Source organism: Nelumbo nucifera, chromosome 1, assembly GCF_055504915.1.
Source record: "Nelumbo nucifera cultivar China Antique chromosome 1, China Antique-T2T, whole genome shotgun sequence".
Classification (NCBI taxonomy): domain Eukaryota; kingdom Viridiplantae; phylum Streptophyta; class Magnoliopsida; order Proteales; family Nelumbonaceae; genus Nelumbo; species Nelumbo nucifera.
Window position 1 is genome coordinate 82,287,768 of NC_142649.1, and position 18,812 is coordinate 82,306,579.

General features: G+C 39.7%; 2 protein-coding genes across 2 annotated transcripts in view; one reads left to right on the plus strand and one right to left on the minus strand.

The window, feature by feature from the left end:
* The window catches only part of LOC104599597 (vesicle-fusing ATPase-like), a 133,869-nt gene that overhangs the window by 82,595 nt on the left and 32,462 nt on the right, over nucleotides 1-18,812 (minus strand). The gene's annotated exons all lie outside the window — the stretch shown is intronic.
* On the plus strand, nucleotides 3,068-5,766 carry LOC148803489 (uncharacterized). Its single transcript, XM_088896821.1, has 2 exons — nucleotides 3,068-5,564; nucleotides 5,666-5,766. Exons 1-2 carry the CDS (start codon nucleotides 4,778-4,780, stop codon nucleotides 5,677-5,679), a joined length of 801 nt encoding a protein of 266 aa, XP_088752947.1. The 5' UTR covers nucleotides 3,068-4,777; the 3' UTR covers nucleotides 5,680-5,766.

The following is an 18,812-nucleotide window of genomic DNA, read 5'->3' on the forward strand; positions in this document are numbered from 1 at the left end:
GGGGCACATGTGTCTTTTCCACAATATAAGTAATATAAATCAATTCTGGCCGAATGGGAGAGTGATCTTTTTCTCTCATTCGAACCAGATCTTTCTCTCCCTTTCTTCTCTTCTCTTCTTCTTCTTCTTCTTCTTCTTCTTCTCTCTCTCTCTCTCTCTCTCTCTCTCTCTCTCTTTCTCTTCCTTCTTCTTGACTGTTATCAGCTTAATAGGATTCAAGGGCAGGTCAAATCCTAATATGGTATCAGAGCCAAACTGAGCAAATCAGACCTGCCCAGAATTATGTTCTCTGCACACCCAGTCTAGGGTTTTCTCTTGGTTTCTGCACCATTTGTTGGAGATAAGGGAAAGGGCTGAAAAGGAGTGGTTTCCCTCTTCCCTTGGAGGTTTCTATGCCTCCAGTTGTGTTGTTTGTGGTTGGTTGCTGTGGTTTACAAGAAGCCTTCCCCTAATCGATGAAGAGAAGAGGGCTGATTCGTGTGGTGCAGTGGATGTCTTGTGTGGTCTGATTTTTGGGTGATTAGGTAAGAGATTTCTATGAAATTTCGTGTTGTGAATCAAATCATAAGTATGTTCAAAATTGTATGGTGGGATTTCAGATTGTAGTGTGCTAGAGTTTATGTTTTCTTTTAGTATGATTCGAATGGGGAATGGTCCTCAAACAATGTGGTGAGTGTTCAGGTAGTCGTGGGGTAGGGTTTATGGTGTAAAGAGTGCAATTTTTAGTATTGCTAAGTGTTGAAACCAGTGTGTTCAGTGTGGTGTGGTCTAGTGTGCAGTGTGTCGAATTCAACTATGGGATACAACAGTGATAGCAAGACTAATGTGATGGTCCCTACTGACTATCTAAATGTTCAAATGACCTCCATTAAACTGAATGGAGAAAATTATGTACCTTGGGCTAAACCTGTAGAAGTTTTTCTTAAGGCAAAGAAGAAGGTGAAACACATAAGGGAAGAAAAACCCTCCACCGATTCTCATGAGTATGATGACTGGGAATAAGAAGATGCAGAGATTATCACATGGTTATGGAACAGTATGGAACCCAAGATTAGTGTAAACTTCATGTTTGCAGTATCGAGGGGTCGTGGTGTTAGAGGTGGAGCTCGAGGAGCTTAGTCTGGCCGTAGTGGTAGCAGTGGACCGGTATATGGCCAGAGTGGTGGTGGTGGACCTACCTATAACCGTGGTGGTGGTCGCACTGGAGGTAGACATTCAGGGGGAGCCCGTGGCCGAGGATGTAGTTCGGGTCCAAGGAGGTGTACACATTGTGGTATGGATGGACATACCATTAATTATTGCTATGACTTGCATGGTCCACCTTCAACTTGGACCAATCATGCCATGACTAGTGACAGTAGCTTCAGATAGGAGAGTTGTTTAGCTGATCAGATACTTCCTACAACCATAGATGTTCCCGAGAAGGAGATGATGAGTGTTCCCTGTGATGAGTATGAGAGGTTTGTTTAGTCCACATCTCAATAGAACACGGCCACTCTCGCACACTCAGGTATGGCTTGTCTGGCATCCACACCTAATCCCTGGATTATTGACTCTAGAACCTCCAATTACATGACTAAAACTCCATGTGTGTTTTCTTCCCTCTCTCATTGCTCAACATCACAATCTGTCACCCTTGCTAATGGCTCCACATCACAATCTGTCACCCTTGCTCAACATCACAATCTGTCACCCTTGCTCAACATCACAATCTGTCACTCTGTATGTCCCTAAGTTTCCGTTTAACCTTATGTCAGTTAGTAAGTTGACCAAGCCTCTTAATTGCTCTATTACTTTTTACCCTTCTTCATGTGTTTTTCAGGATCTCAAGATGGTGATGAAGATTGGTGGAGGGCATGAAGCCGGTGGATTGTATTATCTTGACGGTGGTGGAAGAACGTCAACAGCTCTACAGTCATCTCTCTCTCCTCTCCAGTGGCACTATCGATTTGGTCATCCTTCATTGAAAGTTTTGAAGTCTTTGGTTCCTTCGTTGAGTCATCTTTCTGTTTTAGATTGTGAGTCATGTCAGTTGGGGAAACATCATCGTGTTCCCTTTAGTCCTAGGGCTGATAATCGTATGTCAAGTCCTTTTTCTTTGGTTCATTCAGATGTTTGGGGTCCTTATAAAGTAATGTCATACAATGGATATAGATATTTTGTCATTTTTGTTGATGATTATTCAAGGATGACATGGCTCTATTTAATGAAAGAAAGGAGTGAGTTGTTTACCATTTTCCAAAAATTTTATGTTGAGATTCGCAACCAATTTAGTGTTCACATTAAAATTTTTGTTTCAATAATGGTCATGAATATTTCTCTTCATCATTTCAAGATTACTTGGACCAACATGGCATTATCCATCAGACTTCATGTACCTACACCCCACAACAAAATGGAGTGGCTGAGAGGAAGAATCCTCATCTTTTGGAAACAGCTCGATCTCTCATGCATCACGTGAATGTCCCCAAACCCTTTTGGAGTGATGTGGTGCTTACTTCTTGCTTCTTGATTAACCAGATGCCCATGTCTACCCTTGATGGTCATTCTCCATTCACCACTTTGTTTCCTACATTGTCTCTATTTCCTCTTTTTCCTCGGGTTTTTGGGTGTGTCTGCTTTGTCCATAATCTGGGGCTAGGAAGGGACAAGTTTGATGCACGATCCATTAAGTGCATCTTCCAGTGTGTAGGACGCACTCTGCTGGTTCCGTTCCACATACAGTTGTGTCATCTTCAGCAGGAGCGGATCTTGGTGTCCTCTTTGGGCATGAACACCAACTTTGGGAGATACTGCTTCTTTGGATCAGGTATAATTCCTCCATTTCCTTTTGGTTCAGATCTGGTTCGATTATGGTTCAAGTAGTATCCTTGAATATTGTATTCTAAATTTAGGAAATATGATTCCCAGTTGGAAGAAGGTAGGAAAATTTTTGAAATTCGCCCACCCATTCCGCAACCTTCATGGCGTCCATTAGATGGATCCTACCATTCTTTCAGTGGTATTAGAGCCACAGGTTCGAATCTTGAACCAAAAGAAAATCAAATCTGAACCTGCGCAGATGGACAGAAGATGTTCTGCCAAGATTTGCGCAGATTGTTTTCTTTATTTCAAGAAACAGTTTCTTGTTAAGGGCGATTTATCTGAAATTAATTTTGTTAAATCCAAAATTTATTTAGAACTGTTCTTTATTTATTTTGATTTAATTGACTGTTCAAACCTGGAGATCGCAGTACAGATTTGGCGCAGATGGTCTGCGCACCCTTTATTCTTTTTTCTATTCAATTCGGTCTGTAAATAATTTTTTTTTTATTTTCTAGGCTGAATGTATAGGATTTGATCAAGAATGTAATTAATTAATAGAAATAGGATTTCTGTTTTTTTATTTTCTTGATTAAAGAAGAAGGAAGAAGAAGGCGGCGCTGGAGATTTGTAGATGGAGAAATCGCTTTCTACGATTTGCAGTTTGTGAAACTGCAACCCTAGTGATTAACCTCTATTTTGCAGGTGGTGCGAACAGTCCATATTTGATTTGTGATTGTTTAAAATCGAAATTACTAATTTCAAATCTTTCATGAATTAACTCTTAATTGAAAATCAGTTTCGGACAATTTCGGACTAGGTTGGACCAAAACTGTTTGGACCGAATCTAGGGTTCGAAGGGGACTGTTTTCAGTCCATTTTTCTCCTTCTTGTAGTTCCAAATCTGATGTTCAATTACAGGGAGTAATTCGGCCCACCTGTAAAGCCCAGTTTTAAAAGGTTAAAACTGTAAAAGCCCACCCTTGTGAGAAACGCTGTATGGGCCGAATTGCTATCTACGATTCAGCCCATACACCTAGTAGACATTAATTGTTAATGGGCTATTTATTGGGCTTTACAGCAGTTAATTGATTGGATCAATTCTTCCTTTACATATTATGTTTGGATGTTGGATGTGCTGCGACCATGGGCCATAAGCATTTGGCCCATGATAATTCGTTAGTGGCTCTTGCGCACACCATGGCTGAATGCACATCATTGCCATGGTGTCCCTTAAGGTCATTGGATGACCCCTCTTTTCTTGGTGGGCCCCCACAACCCTGAAAAGGGATGCGTACGGAAACCCTAGCCGCTTAAGGCCTACCAGAAATTTGACTTTATGAAAGTCAGTGGGAGCCACTCTGGTTTGACCTAAATTAGAACTAGGGCGTAATTTTGTTCCCTCCAGCAAATATGAGTGCATGTGATAGGGAGATCCATATGATAGACTCTCTAAAGGCTTTTCGTCATTAGCACGATGATGGGTCCTTCAGTAATGAGGAAACGCACCATAAAATTGGGCTATCCATTTGTTGTTGGATCTGTCAGAGTGTTTCATAAGATGATAGGGGCGTCATAGACCGATGTGGGAGGGGCTTCACCAGAAAATGGGAACTCTCTCACGGTACCTTGGCGTAACCTGAATATGATGGGTGAGCACTCACTGGACAGAAAGGTTTACCTAAAAACGACTCTGAACCTTGTCTGACAAAGGCCAAAGGGAAACTCATTCGATGAGTGGATATGATCCATCACAAAAAGGTGGTGGGGTTATGTAGCTGAAACAGTTGGCTTCACGCACCCCATGTGATTTCCCACATTTCCAGAGACATTTCATCGTCTCCGTCACTGAGAAAGGAGGGAAATCTCAGAGATGAAAAAATGGGAATGGAACATAGATTAAAAACCATATCTATGTAGGTAACATGAATCAAACTAAGGTTGTGGACTAACGTCTTTGCTATTTTATCAGAAAATGGCAAACGGTCAATTCGCAAAGCTTCTAGACGATAACAAGCTTAAGGGCCCAAACTATGCCGACTGGTACAGAAATATCATGCTGGTCCTAACTTCTGAAAAGTTAGATAAGGTAGTGAAAAATCCTGCCCCGGAGCGTCCAGGTGATAGGGCTTCTAAGGCCCGTAGGAGGGACTACCACGATTGGGAGGATAAGAATTCCTTAGCCCGCTGCTTTGTCATTGCCTCACTAGACAACTCAATACAGAGGCAGTTCGATCAGATCGAACTAGCTAAGGACATATTGGACAGTCTAAAGACGATGTATGAAGAGCAGAACCGTTCTACTCGACAGAAGGTCCTGAAACTGTTCATGACCGCGCAGATGTCCAAAGGGCAGAAAGTTCATAACCATTGTCTTCGGGTGATGGGCTACATTAACAAACTCGAAGCTCTTGGATCCGGGCTAGATCTTGGAACGCAAGTGGATGCCATCCTGAATTCTTTGCCCTCTTCCTTCAATGCGTTCACAATGAACTACAACATGAACAAGCTGAATGTCAGCGTCCAGAAACTCAGCAATATGTTGCAGAGGGCCGAGGATCTACTCAAGAAGGATGAGCCTATGGTTATGCTTGCTGAAGCTAACAAATCGGGCAAGAAAAAGAGAAAGGCAAAGAAGCCCCAGAAGAAAGCTGCCAAGCTCAAGAAGCAGAAGAAGAACAAGGCATCTGATGTCTGTCACTTCTACAAGCAGACCGGCCACTGGAAGAGGAACTGTCCTGCCTACCTGGAATCTAAGAAAGGTAACGTCGAAACTTGTGTCATAGAAACTAATATGTTAGTTACTTCTGTGTCCTGGTGTGTTGACTCCGGGGCTTCAACTCATGCATGTAACTCACTGCAGGGGTTCAAAGTTAGCAGAAGATTGAGTGAAGGCGAAGTGACACTATTCTTGGGAACGACTGCAAGTGTTGCAGCTGCGGCAATAGGAACTGTAGAATTAGTATTTAGATAAGGAGTGCTTGTACTTAAAGATTGTCTTTATGTACAGAACTTGAGAAGAAATTTAATTTCTATTTCTAAACTGTGTGCTGATGGATATACTGTTTATTTTAGTAATATGATTATTGTTAAACGGAATAACAAATTCATTGCATGCGGAGAACTAGAGAACGGTCTCTATGTTCTACATCCTTCTCTGGAAACTAACTTAACTGAAACTACGTCGATCGAAAATCTCAAGAAAAGGAATCGTGATACAGTAAATCCCACATGCCTCTGGCATTACCGACTTGGCCATATCAGTGTTGACCGAATCACAAGGCTGGTAAAGGATGGTCCTTTGGATTTTCTAACCGTAGAAAATCTTCCCACTTGTGAGCCTTGCCTACAAGGTAAGATGACTAGGTGGCCATTTGACGGTAAGCCTGAAAGATCTGCAGGCACACTTGACCTAATACATACTGATGTATGTGGTCTCCTGAGTGTTAGGACACGGAATCAACACGTGTATTTCATCACCTTTACAAATGATTTTTCACAATATGGTTAAGTGTACCTAATGAGACACAAGTCTGAATCCTTTGAAAAGTTCAAAGAGTTCAGACAAGAAGTCGAGAAACAGTTAGGGAGAGAAATTAAGGCCCTTCGATCGGATCCAGGTGGCGAGTATCTCTCTGACGAATTCAGGGACTACTTAAAGGTCAGCGGGATAGTGTCACAACTAGCTCCTCCTGCTACACCTCAACTCAACGGTGTTTCAGAGAGGAGGAATAGGACCTTGTTGGACATGGTCCGGTCACTTCTCGTACGCTCAGAATTACCCATATCCTTTTGGGGATATGCATTAGAGACTGCTATCTACGTGCTGAATCGAGTTCCAACCAAATCGGTTCCGAAAACTCCATATGAACTATGGGCCGGAAGGAAGCCAAGTGTAAGACACTTGAAGATTTGGGGTTGTCCTGCACACGTTAAAAGAACAAATGCGGACAAGTTGGAGTCCAAAACTAGTTGTTGCCTATTTATAGGATACCCAAAAGATTCGATGAGTTATCTATTCTATGACCCAAGTGAGCAGAAAGTGTTCTGCAGTCGAAACACCCAATTCTTAGAAACCAAATACATCCTGGACACCCATCGTCAGAAAATAGTTCTTGATGAGGAGAGCTCAGGAGCAGTGGGAGATGTCCTACAAGTTCCAGGTAGTAACCAACCTAGAAGATCCACTCAGGTATCCAGACCACTAGTTCGATATGGTTATGACCAGGATAGTTACCTGGTGGAAGCCTTGACTAATGAGGAGGATCCCGTAACTTATGCGGAAGCTATGTTAGACATAGATTCCCAGAAGTGGGTGGAGGCCATGAGAGCTGAGATGGACTCGATGGAGACCAATGAAGTCTGGACTTTAGTAGATCCGCCCTCCGGGGTGAAAGCAATTGGTTGCAAATGGATCTACAAGAGGAAGAAGGGCCCCAATGGCAGGATTGAGACCTATAAAGCTCGTTTGGTGGCGAAAGGGTATACTCAGAAAGAAGGCATCGATTATGAGGAAACCTTTTCGCCCGTGGCCATGCTTAAATTCATTAGGATTCTGCTAGCTATAGTAGCGTACCATGACTACGAGATTTTGCAAATGGATGTCAAAATCGCATTCCTGAATGGAGATCTTGGTGAAGATATCTACATGCAGCAGCTGCAAGGCTTCATTGCTGCTGGTCAGGAACACATGGTATGTAAACTTAATAGATCCATATATGGACTTAAGCAGGCTTCTAGGAGTTGGAACATCCGTTTTGATTCAGTTGTTAAAACGTTTGACTTTGAGCAGAATCCGGATGAACCCTGTGTTTACAGAAAGTCCAGTGGGGATAAGATCACCTTTTTGGTGTTGTACGTGGATGATATCCTACTCATTGGGAATGATGTAGGAATGTTGACTTCGGGCAAGGTATGGCTATCACAACAGTTTTCCATGAAAGATCTTGGAGAAGCTTCATACATACTAGGTCTTCGACTCTATGAAGATAGATCGAAGCGGATAATTGGATTATCCCAGGCTGCTTACATTGACAAAATTGTCAAAAGATACAGCATGGAGAACTCCAAGAAAGGAAACGTTCCTTTCAGGCATGGAGTCACTCTCTCCAAGAAGATGTCTCCAAAGACTTCTGAGGAGATTGAGAGCATGAGAGATGTTCCCTATGCCTCAGTCGTAGGGAGCATCATGTATGCCATGATGTGCACTCGCCCGGACATTGCTCAGGCGGTGAGTGTCGGATTGGGATGTCTTTGATGTACCAATCAGTGAGATCCTTAGCGGGGATCAAAACCTGGGTATGTTGGGATAGTCTGAGAATTCATCTGAGTGGGTGATCATAGTGACAGGATCAGCCCCTTTGTCGGACAAAGGTAATGATCGGGAATGCACTCTCTCTGATGGAAACCAAACTGCCGGTAGTTGATTTCAATCGTTGGAATTTTGTTTTGCAAAATTAATATATACATACATATATATATATATATATATATATATATATTTGTACGGTTTCAAAAATGTTTGCAAATGGTTTTAATTCTCGGGATCCATGTGAGTGGAGAGTGCGACACTGTTCCTTGCAGCCGAGGGAGAGGTCCTCTCTTGTCGGTCAGTGCTTGATCATTAAGGGCTGAGAGGTTAAGTGTAAGACCATTTAGGATAGTACCTGATGGGCTAATCTTGCACCTGCCCACAGTCCCTAGGTTTTTATAAGATGGCTTGGCCCAGGGACCACTTAATGTAAGTGTTGGGCCCATAGGGTCCATGTGATGGGCTTAGGGGTTTGCTGAGATTTTCAGTGAATTCGACTGGGCCTTGTAATAAAGGCTGGGCCGAACCCATGTGGCTAGTGTGTAGATCAATGATTGGGTCCCACGCCATACAAAGAAGCCCAACTGGGCAGCAGATTGGAAACTAGTTAAGCACTGAACACTTAAATGGGCCAAAAGCCCATTTCGAGCTGGGCTGATATGATCACCCATCTATGGGGTGTATCTGGGATTAAAGTTAGAAAAGGATTGGACCTTTTAACCTTATCCACTCTGGGAGACCAAATTCAAATCAGATTTGAATCTGGTAACCTCCTAATAAGATCAGGAGTAAGCTAACTTAATCTGTAGATAGGATTAAGATCATCCCCTATCCAAATACTGATTTGGATTGGGATAACTCCTAATTAGGAGGTTTCTTAATCAAGAAGAAAGAAGGAGAAACCCTAAGAGAGACTAATATCAGATTTCAAACCTAGGGTTTTTGGTGCAAGCAAGAAAGCATCCTACGAAAAGAGATTGGATCTCATACAGACTCCAGAAAGAAGAGAAGCTGTTCAGCCATCTTCGTCCTAGGAGTTCTCCTCCAACCGCCGCCATTCTTCTCTTCAAGATTCGATCTTTGAAGAAGAAAGAGATCAAGAAATTGTTTCTTGACATCAGCTTTGCAGAAAAGACTGAAAAAGATCTAGTGCTCAGAGTTTCCAGAGGATTCTTGCAAAGGATCCAGTGTGTAGGACGCACTCTATTGGTTCCGTTCCACATACAACTGTGTCATCTTCAGCAGGAGTGGATCTTGGTGTCTTCTTTGGGCGTGAACACCAACTTTGGGAGATACTGCTTCTCTGGATCAAGTATAATTCCTCCCTTTCCTTTTCGTTCAGATCTGGTTCGATTATGGTTCAAGTAGAATCCTTGAATATTGTATTCTGAATTTAGGGAATATGATTCCCAGTTAGAAGAAGGTAGGAAAATTTTTGAAATTCGCCCACCCATTCCGCAACCTTCATGGCATCCATTAGATGGATCCTACCATTATTTCACTTATAATATAAAGATTGGCATCAAAGCAACGGTAAAGGAAAGATCCAGCAAAATCCATGCAGACTAAATGTTGTAGAAGCACAAAGCTAAGACAATTAAAGCCATGTCTTAAAAATAACATGGAAACAGAACCACTTTTCCCTCCATGGGTAGGAATGGAAATTTTCCTTGTCTCTGCTAGGTAACCAGTCTCTCCTACCCGATGGGGTTGGGAATGGGGATGCAAGTGAAGTCCCCATCAAATATTAATTATATTTTACATTTTTCTTTATTTTAAGTAAATATATTTTCCAAAAAAGCTTTTAATTAAAAAAGTTTGGGGATTAGGGTCCCTAACTGGGGATGCATGGTAACTTTTATCCCTAGCGAAGATTGAGGTTGGGGACAAGGATGGGAAGTATGGTCCCCGCTTGAACCCACCCCATCGCCATTCCTAGGGTTAGGGATGGGGATTCAAGTTCCTCTTCAAGGTAGAAAATGAGATAACCTTTAGGGAGATTATCTCACTTCCTAATAAAAGAAAAACTAAATCAGTTATTGAGAGCAAGGTTGAAGTATTGGAAACTTAAGGTGTACCGGAAAGACAATTTTAAGAGATATATCAGGATACGCTTTGGATACGTATGGATATGGACGAAAAATCAAGATACACATAAATATGCTAGGAAACTCAAATAAATCCAAAAAAAATATATTACCAACAACAATTACAAGTTTTATATGATTCTAAATAAGTCATTTAAATGCAAAAAAACCATAATTTAATGATTTATATAGTGTGAACTTATGGTCATTAAAATCTAATGACCAAGGTTCAAGTCTTGCTATTGCCTAAAGTTTATAGTTTTTATACTACCAAAACGAAATTAATGAGAGATAGGATCATTAATTAACAGAATTAATGAGACAATTTGAATTATGCGCTAAAATTCAAATTTAAATTTAAAATTGTCTTAAATTATACGAGTAATTAACTAATAAGTGAAAGAGAAAATTGACTTAAATATAGGAGTAACTAATGAAATTAATGTGCGAAAACTCAGTATTAAATATGGATTAAGAAGGGGACCCAAAAAATTAAGTCGGGCTGTTTTGGGCCCATATCTACACAATACATACAAAAAGAAATGGCACAAATGATTTCTACACATTCCGTGTATCGGGTTCTTGTCGGAACGATACTGTAGAGAAGATGGACTAAATGGACCATAGGCTGTTAATCCTTTTTATTTTTTACGTTCTTTGCTGTAATGGGCCTTAATCTGGGCTTTATTAAAGTTTAGCTTAATGAAATAGAATTAGGGGTTTAAGAGAGAAAGTTATGTTTGAAAATCTCTCTCTCTAAACCCTAGTTGCCGCCACCTTCTTCTTCTTCTTCTTCTTCTTCTTCTTTTCTCTTCTTGGAACCTGATTTCTGCTACTTTCTTTTGATTTTCTAGAACTTTTTAAACAGTCCTTTCTGTTCAAAAGGCTGTCTTTCTTCCCATACACACTGTGTATGGAGAACTGAATCGTATGAATAGGTAAAGAAACCTATTTCAGCCCAGTTGTTAGTGGTTTCTAGAGAGAAGGGGACTAGTTTTGTCGTCCTCCTAACAGATTCAAGTGTGTTGCCTAAAACCCTAATTCTCTAGAGAAATCTGTTTGTGGGCCCTACAGGGAGTTTGACCTGGGTGCTCAGTGACTGAAAGTCTTCTTATCCTTCATCTTGAAGATTGAATCAAGTAGATTGGTGTTCTGTGAAGTCTACAAGGAGCGGCTGAGATTTCTCTATTTCTCCCAGCTTCCGGGTGTGACATATGTAACTGGTACGACTTCATAGAGGTTGGATCACAACACAGTTTTTGTTCTACCTTCATTTGTTGTTATTCGAAGTTGTTAGAAGTTATTTTCGAAGTATTTAAGAAGATGAACCCTTTAGAAGTTGAAAACAAGCATGTTGTTGAATCCGGATAGGTTCCAGGAACCTCTGTAGACTCTCTACTAGCTCTGGCCATAGTAAAGCTGGATGGAACTAATTATTTGGCTTGGTTACAATTAGTAAAAATTCATGTTTGTAGTAGAAGCAATGGGATTTTATCTCCTATAGCAAGAAGGCTCCTTCGGAAGATGATCCATCATATGAAAAATGGATGCAAGAAAAGTATACTGTTATTGGATAGCTTGTGAACTCAATGCAACCGCAGATTAGTCAACACTATTTGTGGATGAATTTGTCAAAGGAAATTTGGGATAGTGTTGTTGAAACCTATTCCTAGAAATTAAATGTGGTCAGGGTTTACAAGCTGAGAAATGATGTGAAGAATTTAAGACAGGGAGAAAAACCGTTAGCTGTTTATTTCTCAATACTGAAGTCTTTATGGCGGGAAATTGGTTTGATAGAAGTTGTAGCATGGGACACCACTAATGATGCTGAGACCTATAGGAAACTTATTGAGAGAAACAAGGTATTTAAGTTTTTGATAGGGCTGAATCTAGAGTATGACATCACAAAGCAAAATATTTTATCCAAGGATAGTGTTTCACTGTCTCAAGCTTATGCCTTGGTAGGCAGTGAAGAAAGCAGGAGACTTGTCCAGGTTCAAGGGGCTGATCTAAACGATCACTTTGCTAATATGGGAGTGAAACCCAAGGGAGTTGTAGGGACTCCAAGTAGCTCAAGGAAGAAAGAAATTATTTGTGAGTACTGTAAGAAGCCAAAACACACTAAAGACAAGTGTTGGAAATTGCATCCTGAGCTTCTTCCTCTTCGGTTTCAAAAGAAGTTTGATAATATGAAGGTAGGGAGTGTCAATGTTGCTGCTGGTCTAGATAGTGACAGATACCAAACTGAAGAGATGAGTGCTAGTGAGCAGTTAGCAGCTATGAAGGCAGAATATGAGAAGTTTGGAAGGATGATCAGTCACTTAGAGGGTGTGGCCTCTTCTTCCAACCCTCCAAGAAATTCAACATCTTTTGCATTTGCTCATTCAGGTATACGGCCTTCTGCCAATCATGCAACTACCTTAGGTAATCATAGGATCCCTTTGTATTATTGATTCTGGTGCTTCTGATCATATGACTAGCCTTTCAAGTTTGTTTGTTTCTTACGATCTACTTCATGACCATGACAAAATCACCCTAGCTGATAGCTCTCTTGCCCCTATCTCTAGCAAGGGAACCATCAAGGCTACAGATTCCTTGGAACTTCCTTCTACTCTTCATGTACCCAAGCTAAATACAAATTTGTTATCTGTAAGTTGCCTAACTAAGTCATTGAACTGCTGTGTAACCTTCTTTCCATCCTACTGTGTTTTCCAGGATCTGGAGTCTTAGAAAGTGATTAGGAGTGGCCATGAGCCGAATGGAATATATCTGCTGGACACTCCTGGACAAAGCCATGGACAACCTAGAAAGACTGCTTTTTGGTCTACATCTACAGAGTCCATCAGCCGAGTCATGTTATGTCACTTTCGTTTGGGTAATCTTTCTTTTTCTGCATTAAGTCATTTATTCCCATAATTGTTTAAAGGAATTAGTCTATCCAATCTTCATTGTGAGTTACGTGAATTGTCAAAACATTGTAGAAGCAGTATCCTCTGACTTATAAAATGACAAAAATACCACTAGTCCCCAAACTGTCAACAAAGCTACCCAAAACACCAATTTGGGAACCCACTACAAAAAGCATATAAAACAGAATACATTCACAATTTTTTTTTAGCCTCATCAATTCCCCAATAGAATTGGCCTTAGCAGCTATGAAGCAGAAGCATGGTGGTGATAAGGAGAAAGAGATGAGGAAGAAAGAAAAAAGGGAAGTAATATGTGATTATTGCAAGAAACCTTGACACACCAAAGACACTTTCTAGAAGCTCCATCCCCATTTGGTGCTTACAAGACTTAAGAATAAGAATGGAAATGCAAATGCACCCACTACTACAGATGCCTCCTCTTCTTCTGGGTAGGGGTGTTCAAATTTGGATCAGAAACTGAAAACCGAATAAGCTAGTTCGATTCGGTTCGATTTTTGATGTGTTAAAAATTCAGTTTTGGGTTTTGGTTTGGTTTGTCTACAAAAATTAACCGAACTGAACCAAAAACCATACTATACTATATATAATTGTATATTATATAATTATTTATTTATATTAATTGTATTATGTTTTATTAATACAACCGAACTACAGAGCCACCTTTGGGCTTTGGGCCCAATCGAAATTTTAGTTAGTATCAGTAATAAATAAAAACACTACTTTAAATTAATTAATTTTAGTTAGTATCAGTAATTACTAATAACTAGTAAGTGGGAGTGGGATACAAGGATTTGCCGATTTGGAAAACTCAAAAGACAGCCAGACTGGAGTTGCCGAGTTGGGCTAGGAGTCAAATTGTCAGAGTGATAAGTGGAAAGTTTCCACTGGAAACTGGAAACTCAAGAGGCAAGAAAAACACGAAGCCAGAATTGACAAAACTCAAGCCTGAACTCTCAAGGAATGTCAGTTTGAGAGAACAGAGAACAGACTACAGAGAACGTGACTATGTGAGTGGACTAGAGAGTGGAGACTTTAGAGTTTAGAGAAGTCACAGTCTCACTTAATCAGACATAAGAGTTGAGACTGTGAGACTTGAGAGTCTGTGAGAGGTTGCAGTACGGGTGTACAACTGGAATACAGGACTACAGACAAGACGATTCAGACCTGCACCAGTTAATCCAAGTGAGTTGTTCTCCTTTTCAGTTTTCTCTAGCCTTTGTTCTTTATATAATATAATCTTTTTTTATCATTTTTATAATTCACACTTCACAAAATCTTTTTTTATCAGTTTTCTCTAATCTTTTACTTCATATTAGTAGGCTATTAGAAATTTAGAATATTAGAGCCTTAGTCCTTAGAGGTGTTTTACTATTCTATTCAAACATTATACTGTTCGATAGATTGAATCATTGGCTTGTATTCAGAACTTTTTGTAAGACTCAACGTCCAAGCTCAATATAAAAATAAAAAATAAAAAATAAAACTCAATAAAAGACACAACCATGACTTGTACATTGTAATGTATTCAGAACTTTTTGAATAAAAAAAATAAATTTAACTTCAGAACCTATTGATTATTATCTGATATCATTTACATTTACAAACATCTAAAGTTAGTCATTCTTTTGGCTTCTTAACCATCAAGCCTATGATCCAATTTTCAGATTTGCTAGCATTTTTTTTCTCTTCATTTATTTGTATTAGAATAGTTAGCATTGATAGGAAATGATTAAAATGAACCAAAGAGTCTCTCCACTCATCTGTCTATCGTCTGTATGACCTTTGGCTAATCCAGCCTGAACCCAGCTCCACCAGTTCCTAGTAGGATATGCCCAGCACAAGGTTTCACTGGGCTAGAAAAAAGGCCCGGGTTCAACTTTAGTGTCATACATGTACAGATGTACCTACCATGTTCTATCAATATATTCCTGAATATTACATTTCAAATATATTAAAAATATTTAAAAATATTTTTTAAAATATCATGAAATGATAATGAAGCATAATATATCAGATCTGTAGCTGTTTGAAATCTTTAGTTTTTTAATATATAAGTTGTCCAATAAAAGAGGCATATGTCAAAAGGCATATATATTGAGGTGAAGAGAATTCCATGAATAAAGGATATGGATAGGAATAGGAGGATTCCTTAAATAAATTTTATTGTTACCATGCTTTTAGAGATAGTTTTGTGTTGATTAATTATAATTAGTTAGTTAAAAAAATAAATCTTAAACCAAGGATACTTATCTTCTTTCTAGGATCATAAATTCGTAATGCATGACATAATTAATTTGAATTTTCATTTGATTTCTATTTTCTAATACTTATTTTTTTATTTTTTGTGGTCCTATGATGAGGCTAAAAAAATTGTGAATGTATTCTATTTTGCATGCATTTTGTAGTGGGATCCCAAATTGGTGTTTTGGGTAGCTTTGTTGACAGTGTGGGACCAGGGGTATTTTCGTCATTTTATAAGCCAAATTTTTGGTCAGGGGCAGTTGGGTGCATTTCTGTTGGGTTTTGGTCTCTTGGGTCTTTTTGTAACAAAATTTATCTTTTGGGGGTTCATTTGAAGTTAGTTTTGTTCTTAAGGAGTTGTTGGTGAGAGGAAAACATTCTAGGAGTAAGGGGCTTATGTATAAACATTTTAACTAGCTTGTCCAACAAGCCAGTGAGTCTTATAAAAGAGAAGGGGGTTGTTTCTATAGGGTCTTTTTGGTTCTTTCTCTCTTGTGTGAGTTGTAGCTCAGCCCCAGCTAGGGTTTTCAAGTATTGGGAGTTTGGGTTTTGAGGAATCGACCCATTTTGGCACCATCCAATCCCTCCATTGCTGCGTATCCACGCGGGAGGCCAGCTTGCTGCAATTGTTACTATAGCAGAACTGTTCCAGGAGGAGTTTTACTTCAGGTTCAGGTCTGAAATCCCTAAAAATCCAACTTGTTTTGTTGTTTCCAGCTTGGTATTTCTTGTGCTCATTGTTGTATACTTAAGTACTGCATGTAATTTGTCTTTCTATCCACATCAAGTGGTATCAGAGCAAGTTCTTTCCTTGGGTTTGCTTCAAATTTCATTCCTCGTGTTTTCTATATTATCATGGCTGCAAGGGGTGGACATGGTAGGGGTGGTAGAAGACCACAACATGTCACTGTAGAGGTTTTCCAAGAGGCTATAAGAGGACTGCAAGAACAAATTGAACGTCTTGCTCAACTTGTAACTTAAAATGCTGCTAGGGATGGTGACGTAACAGATGATTTGGGGCTAGGAAGAAGAGGACAAGATCCTAGAGTTGATGAACAACTCATTGACATTGTTAGTGAAGAATCAAGTGAAGACATTGAGCAACCTGAAGGTAATCAGCATGGAAGGAATAACAACCAACAGTTGGAAGACCGAATAGTGCAAGCTTTACAATCCAATCAAGGTCATGGTGTTCAACTTCATATTTCCGAGTTTGATGGTGAGTTGGAACCTAAAAAGTTTCTAGACTGGTTAGATAGCATTGAAAATTATTTTGATTGGAAAGAAATAAATGAAGAAAGAAAAGTGAAGCTTGTAACAACAGAGATGCGTGGAACAGCCTTAGATTGGTGGAAAAATTACCAAAGGGACAGAGAAAGGAAGGGGAAAAGAAAGGTTAGTTCCTAGGGAAGAATGAAAGAGAAGCTGAAATTCCAATTTTTACCACCAAACTATGAGCAAACTCTTTCCCAAAGAATGCAGAATTTAAGGCAACGGGAAAAGAGTGTGAAGGAGTACACAAAAGAGTTTAATAGATTAACTCTTCAGAGTAATATGTTAGAGACTAAATAGTAAAAAGTCAGTAGATATGTCAATGGTTTGAGGTTGCCAATACAAGATCAAGTCAGCCTACATTGCCCGTATAAGGTAAAGGATGCATATCAAGTAGCTCTAAAGGTTGAAGCTCAATTGAGTCAGAGCTCAGGGCAGAGGCTAAGTGTTGTCCAAGGTACATCTTCATCAGTAGGTTGAAGTGTTGGGGCTGGTGAGGGTCGTGTGATCAACCAAACACGACCTACAGTCCAAGGGACTTCAAATGCAATAAAGAGCAGTCAAGGGCAGCCTACTATTAGATGTTTTAGGTGTATGGAGTTGGAACATCATTCAAATGAATGTCCTAAAAGAATGATTGAAGGGCAAACACATCTGGTTAATGAAGTAACTGATGAACAACAAGATGATATAGGCCATGTTGAGGATGTGCAAGTGGCTGAGACTACTGAAGCTAATGCTTTAGAGGAAGAAAACTTGGATGGGGATATTGAGGGTGAAGCTCTAGTGATACAACACTCTATGGTTGAACCTTAAGAACCACTACCAGGGGACTTGTTGAGAAAGAATTTCTTTAGAACACGTTGTACAGCTGGTGTGAAGTTGTGTAACCTGATTATTGATAGTGGGAGTAGAGAGAATCTTGTTTCTCAAGAGATGGTGGATAAATTACAGCTCAAGATTGTTCAACACCCCTGACCATATCGTATTCTGTGGTTCAACAAAGGAAATGAGGTAAGAGTTTCTTCTAAATGTCTAGCTAATTTTTCTATTGGTAATACAATTGAGGAATCGGTATGGTGTGATGTTGTTCCAATGGATGCATGCCATATTCTCTTAGGTCGCCCATGGCAATATGACTGTAAGACCATTCATTATGGGGACAAGAACACATATAGCTTTGTCAAAGACAATAAGAAGATAACTCTTAAACCAATGCAACTTGATTCATTTCCAAAGAAGGAAACAAAGCCAACCACAACTCTCTTCACCTCAAATAAATTGGTTCAAGAAGATGGGAATGTGGATGTTATTTACGTCCTGGTTACAAAAGAAGTTAGCAAAGAAGCACCTGTCCCAAAGTTGGTGAAGAAGCTACGTCATGAGTATGCTGATGTGATGCCTGAAGAATTACTTTATGGCCTTCCTCCCCTAAGAGATATACAACATCATATAGATTTAATTTCGAGAGCAGCATTTCCTAATCTACCCCACTATAGAATGAGTCTTAAGGAGCATGAGGAGCTCCAAAGACAAGTAACAGAGTTGTTGAAGAAGGGGCTGATCCGTGAGAGCTTAAGTGCATGTGTTGTATCAGCTTTGCTCACACCAAAGAAAGATGGTAGTTGGCAGTCATGCCATCAATAAGATTACAATTAAATATAGGTTTCCCATACCCCGCCTTAATGATATGTTAGACACATTGGCTGACTCACAAGTCTTTTCAAAGATAGATTTGAAGAGTGGATACCATTAAATTTGTAATCGAGCGGGGGATGAGTGGAAGACTACATTCAAGACTAAGGAAGGTCTTTATGAATGGCTGGTTATGCCATTTGGGTTTCTAATGCTCCTAGCACCTTTATGAGGTTCATGAGCCAAGTTTTACGACCATTCATAGGGAAGTTTGTGGTAGTTTATTTTGATGACATACTCATCCACAGCAAAGATCATGACAGCCACTTAGAACACTTGAGAGCAATCCTAAAAGTCTTGAGACAAAATCAACTATATATAAATTTGAAAAAGTGTAATTATATGACTGATCAGTTGGTATTTTTGGGGTATGTTGTTTCAACCAAGGGGATTGAGGTGGATGAAGAAAATGTTCAAGCTATTCAAGAGTGGCCAACACCAAAGACCTTAACTGAAATTTGTAGTTTCCATGGG

Coding starts and splice junctions, on each gene's coding strand:
- LOC148803489 (XM_088896821.1), top strand. CDS start 4,778: ATGGCAAACGGTCAATTCGCAAAGCTTCTAGACGATAACAAGCTTAAG.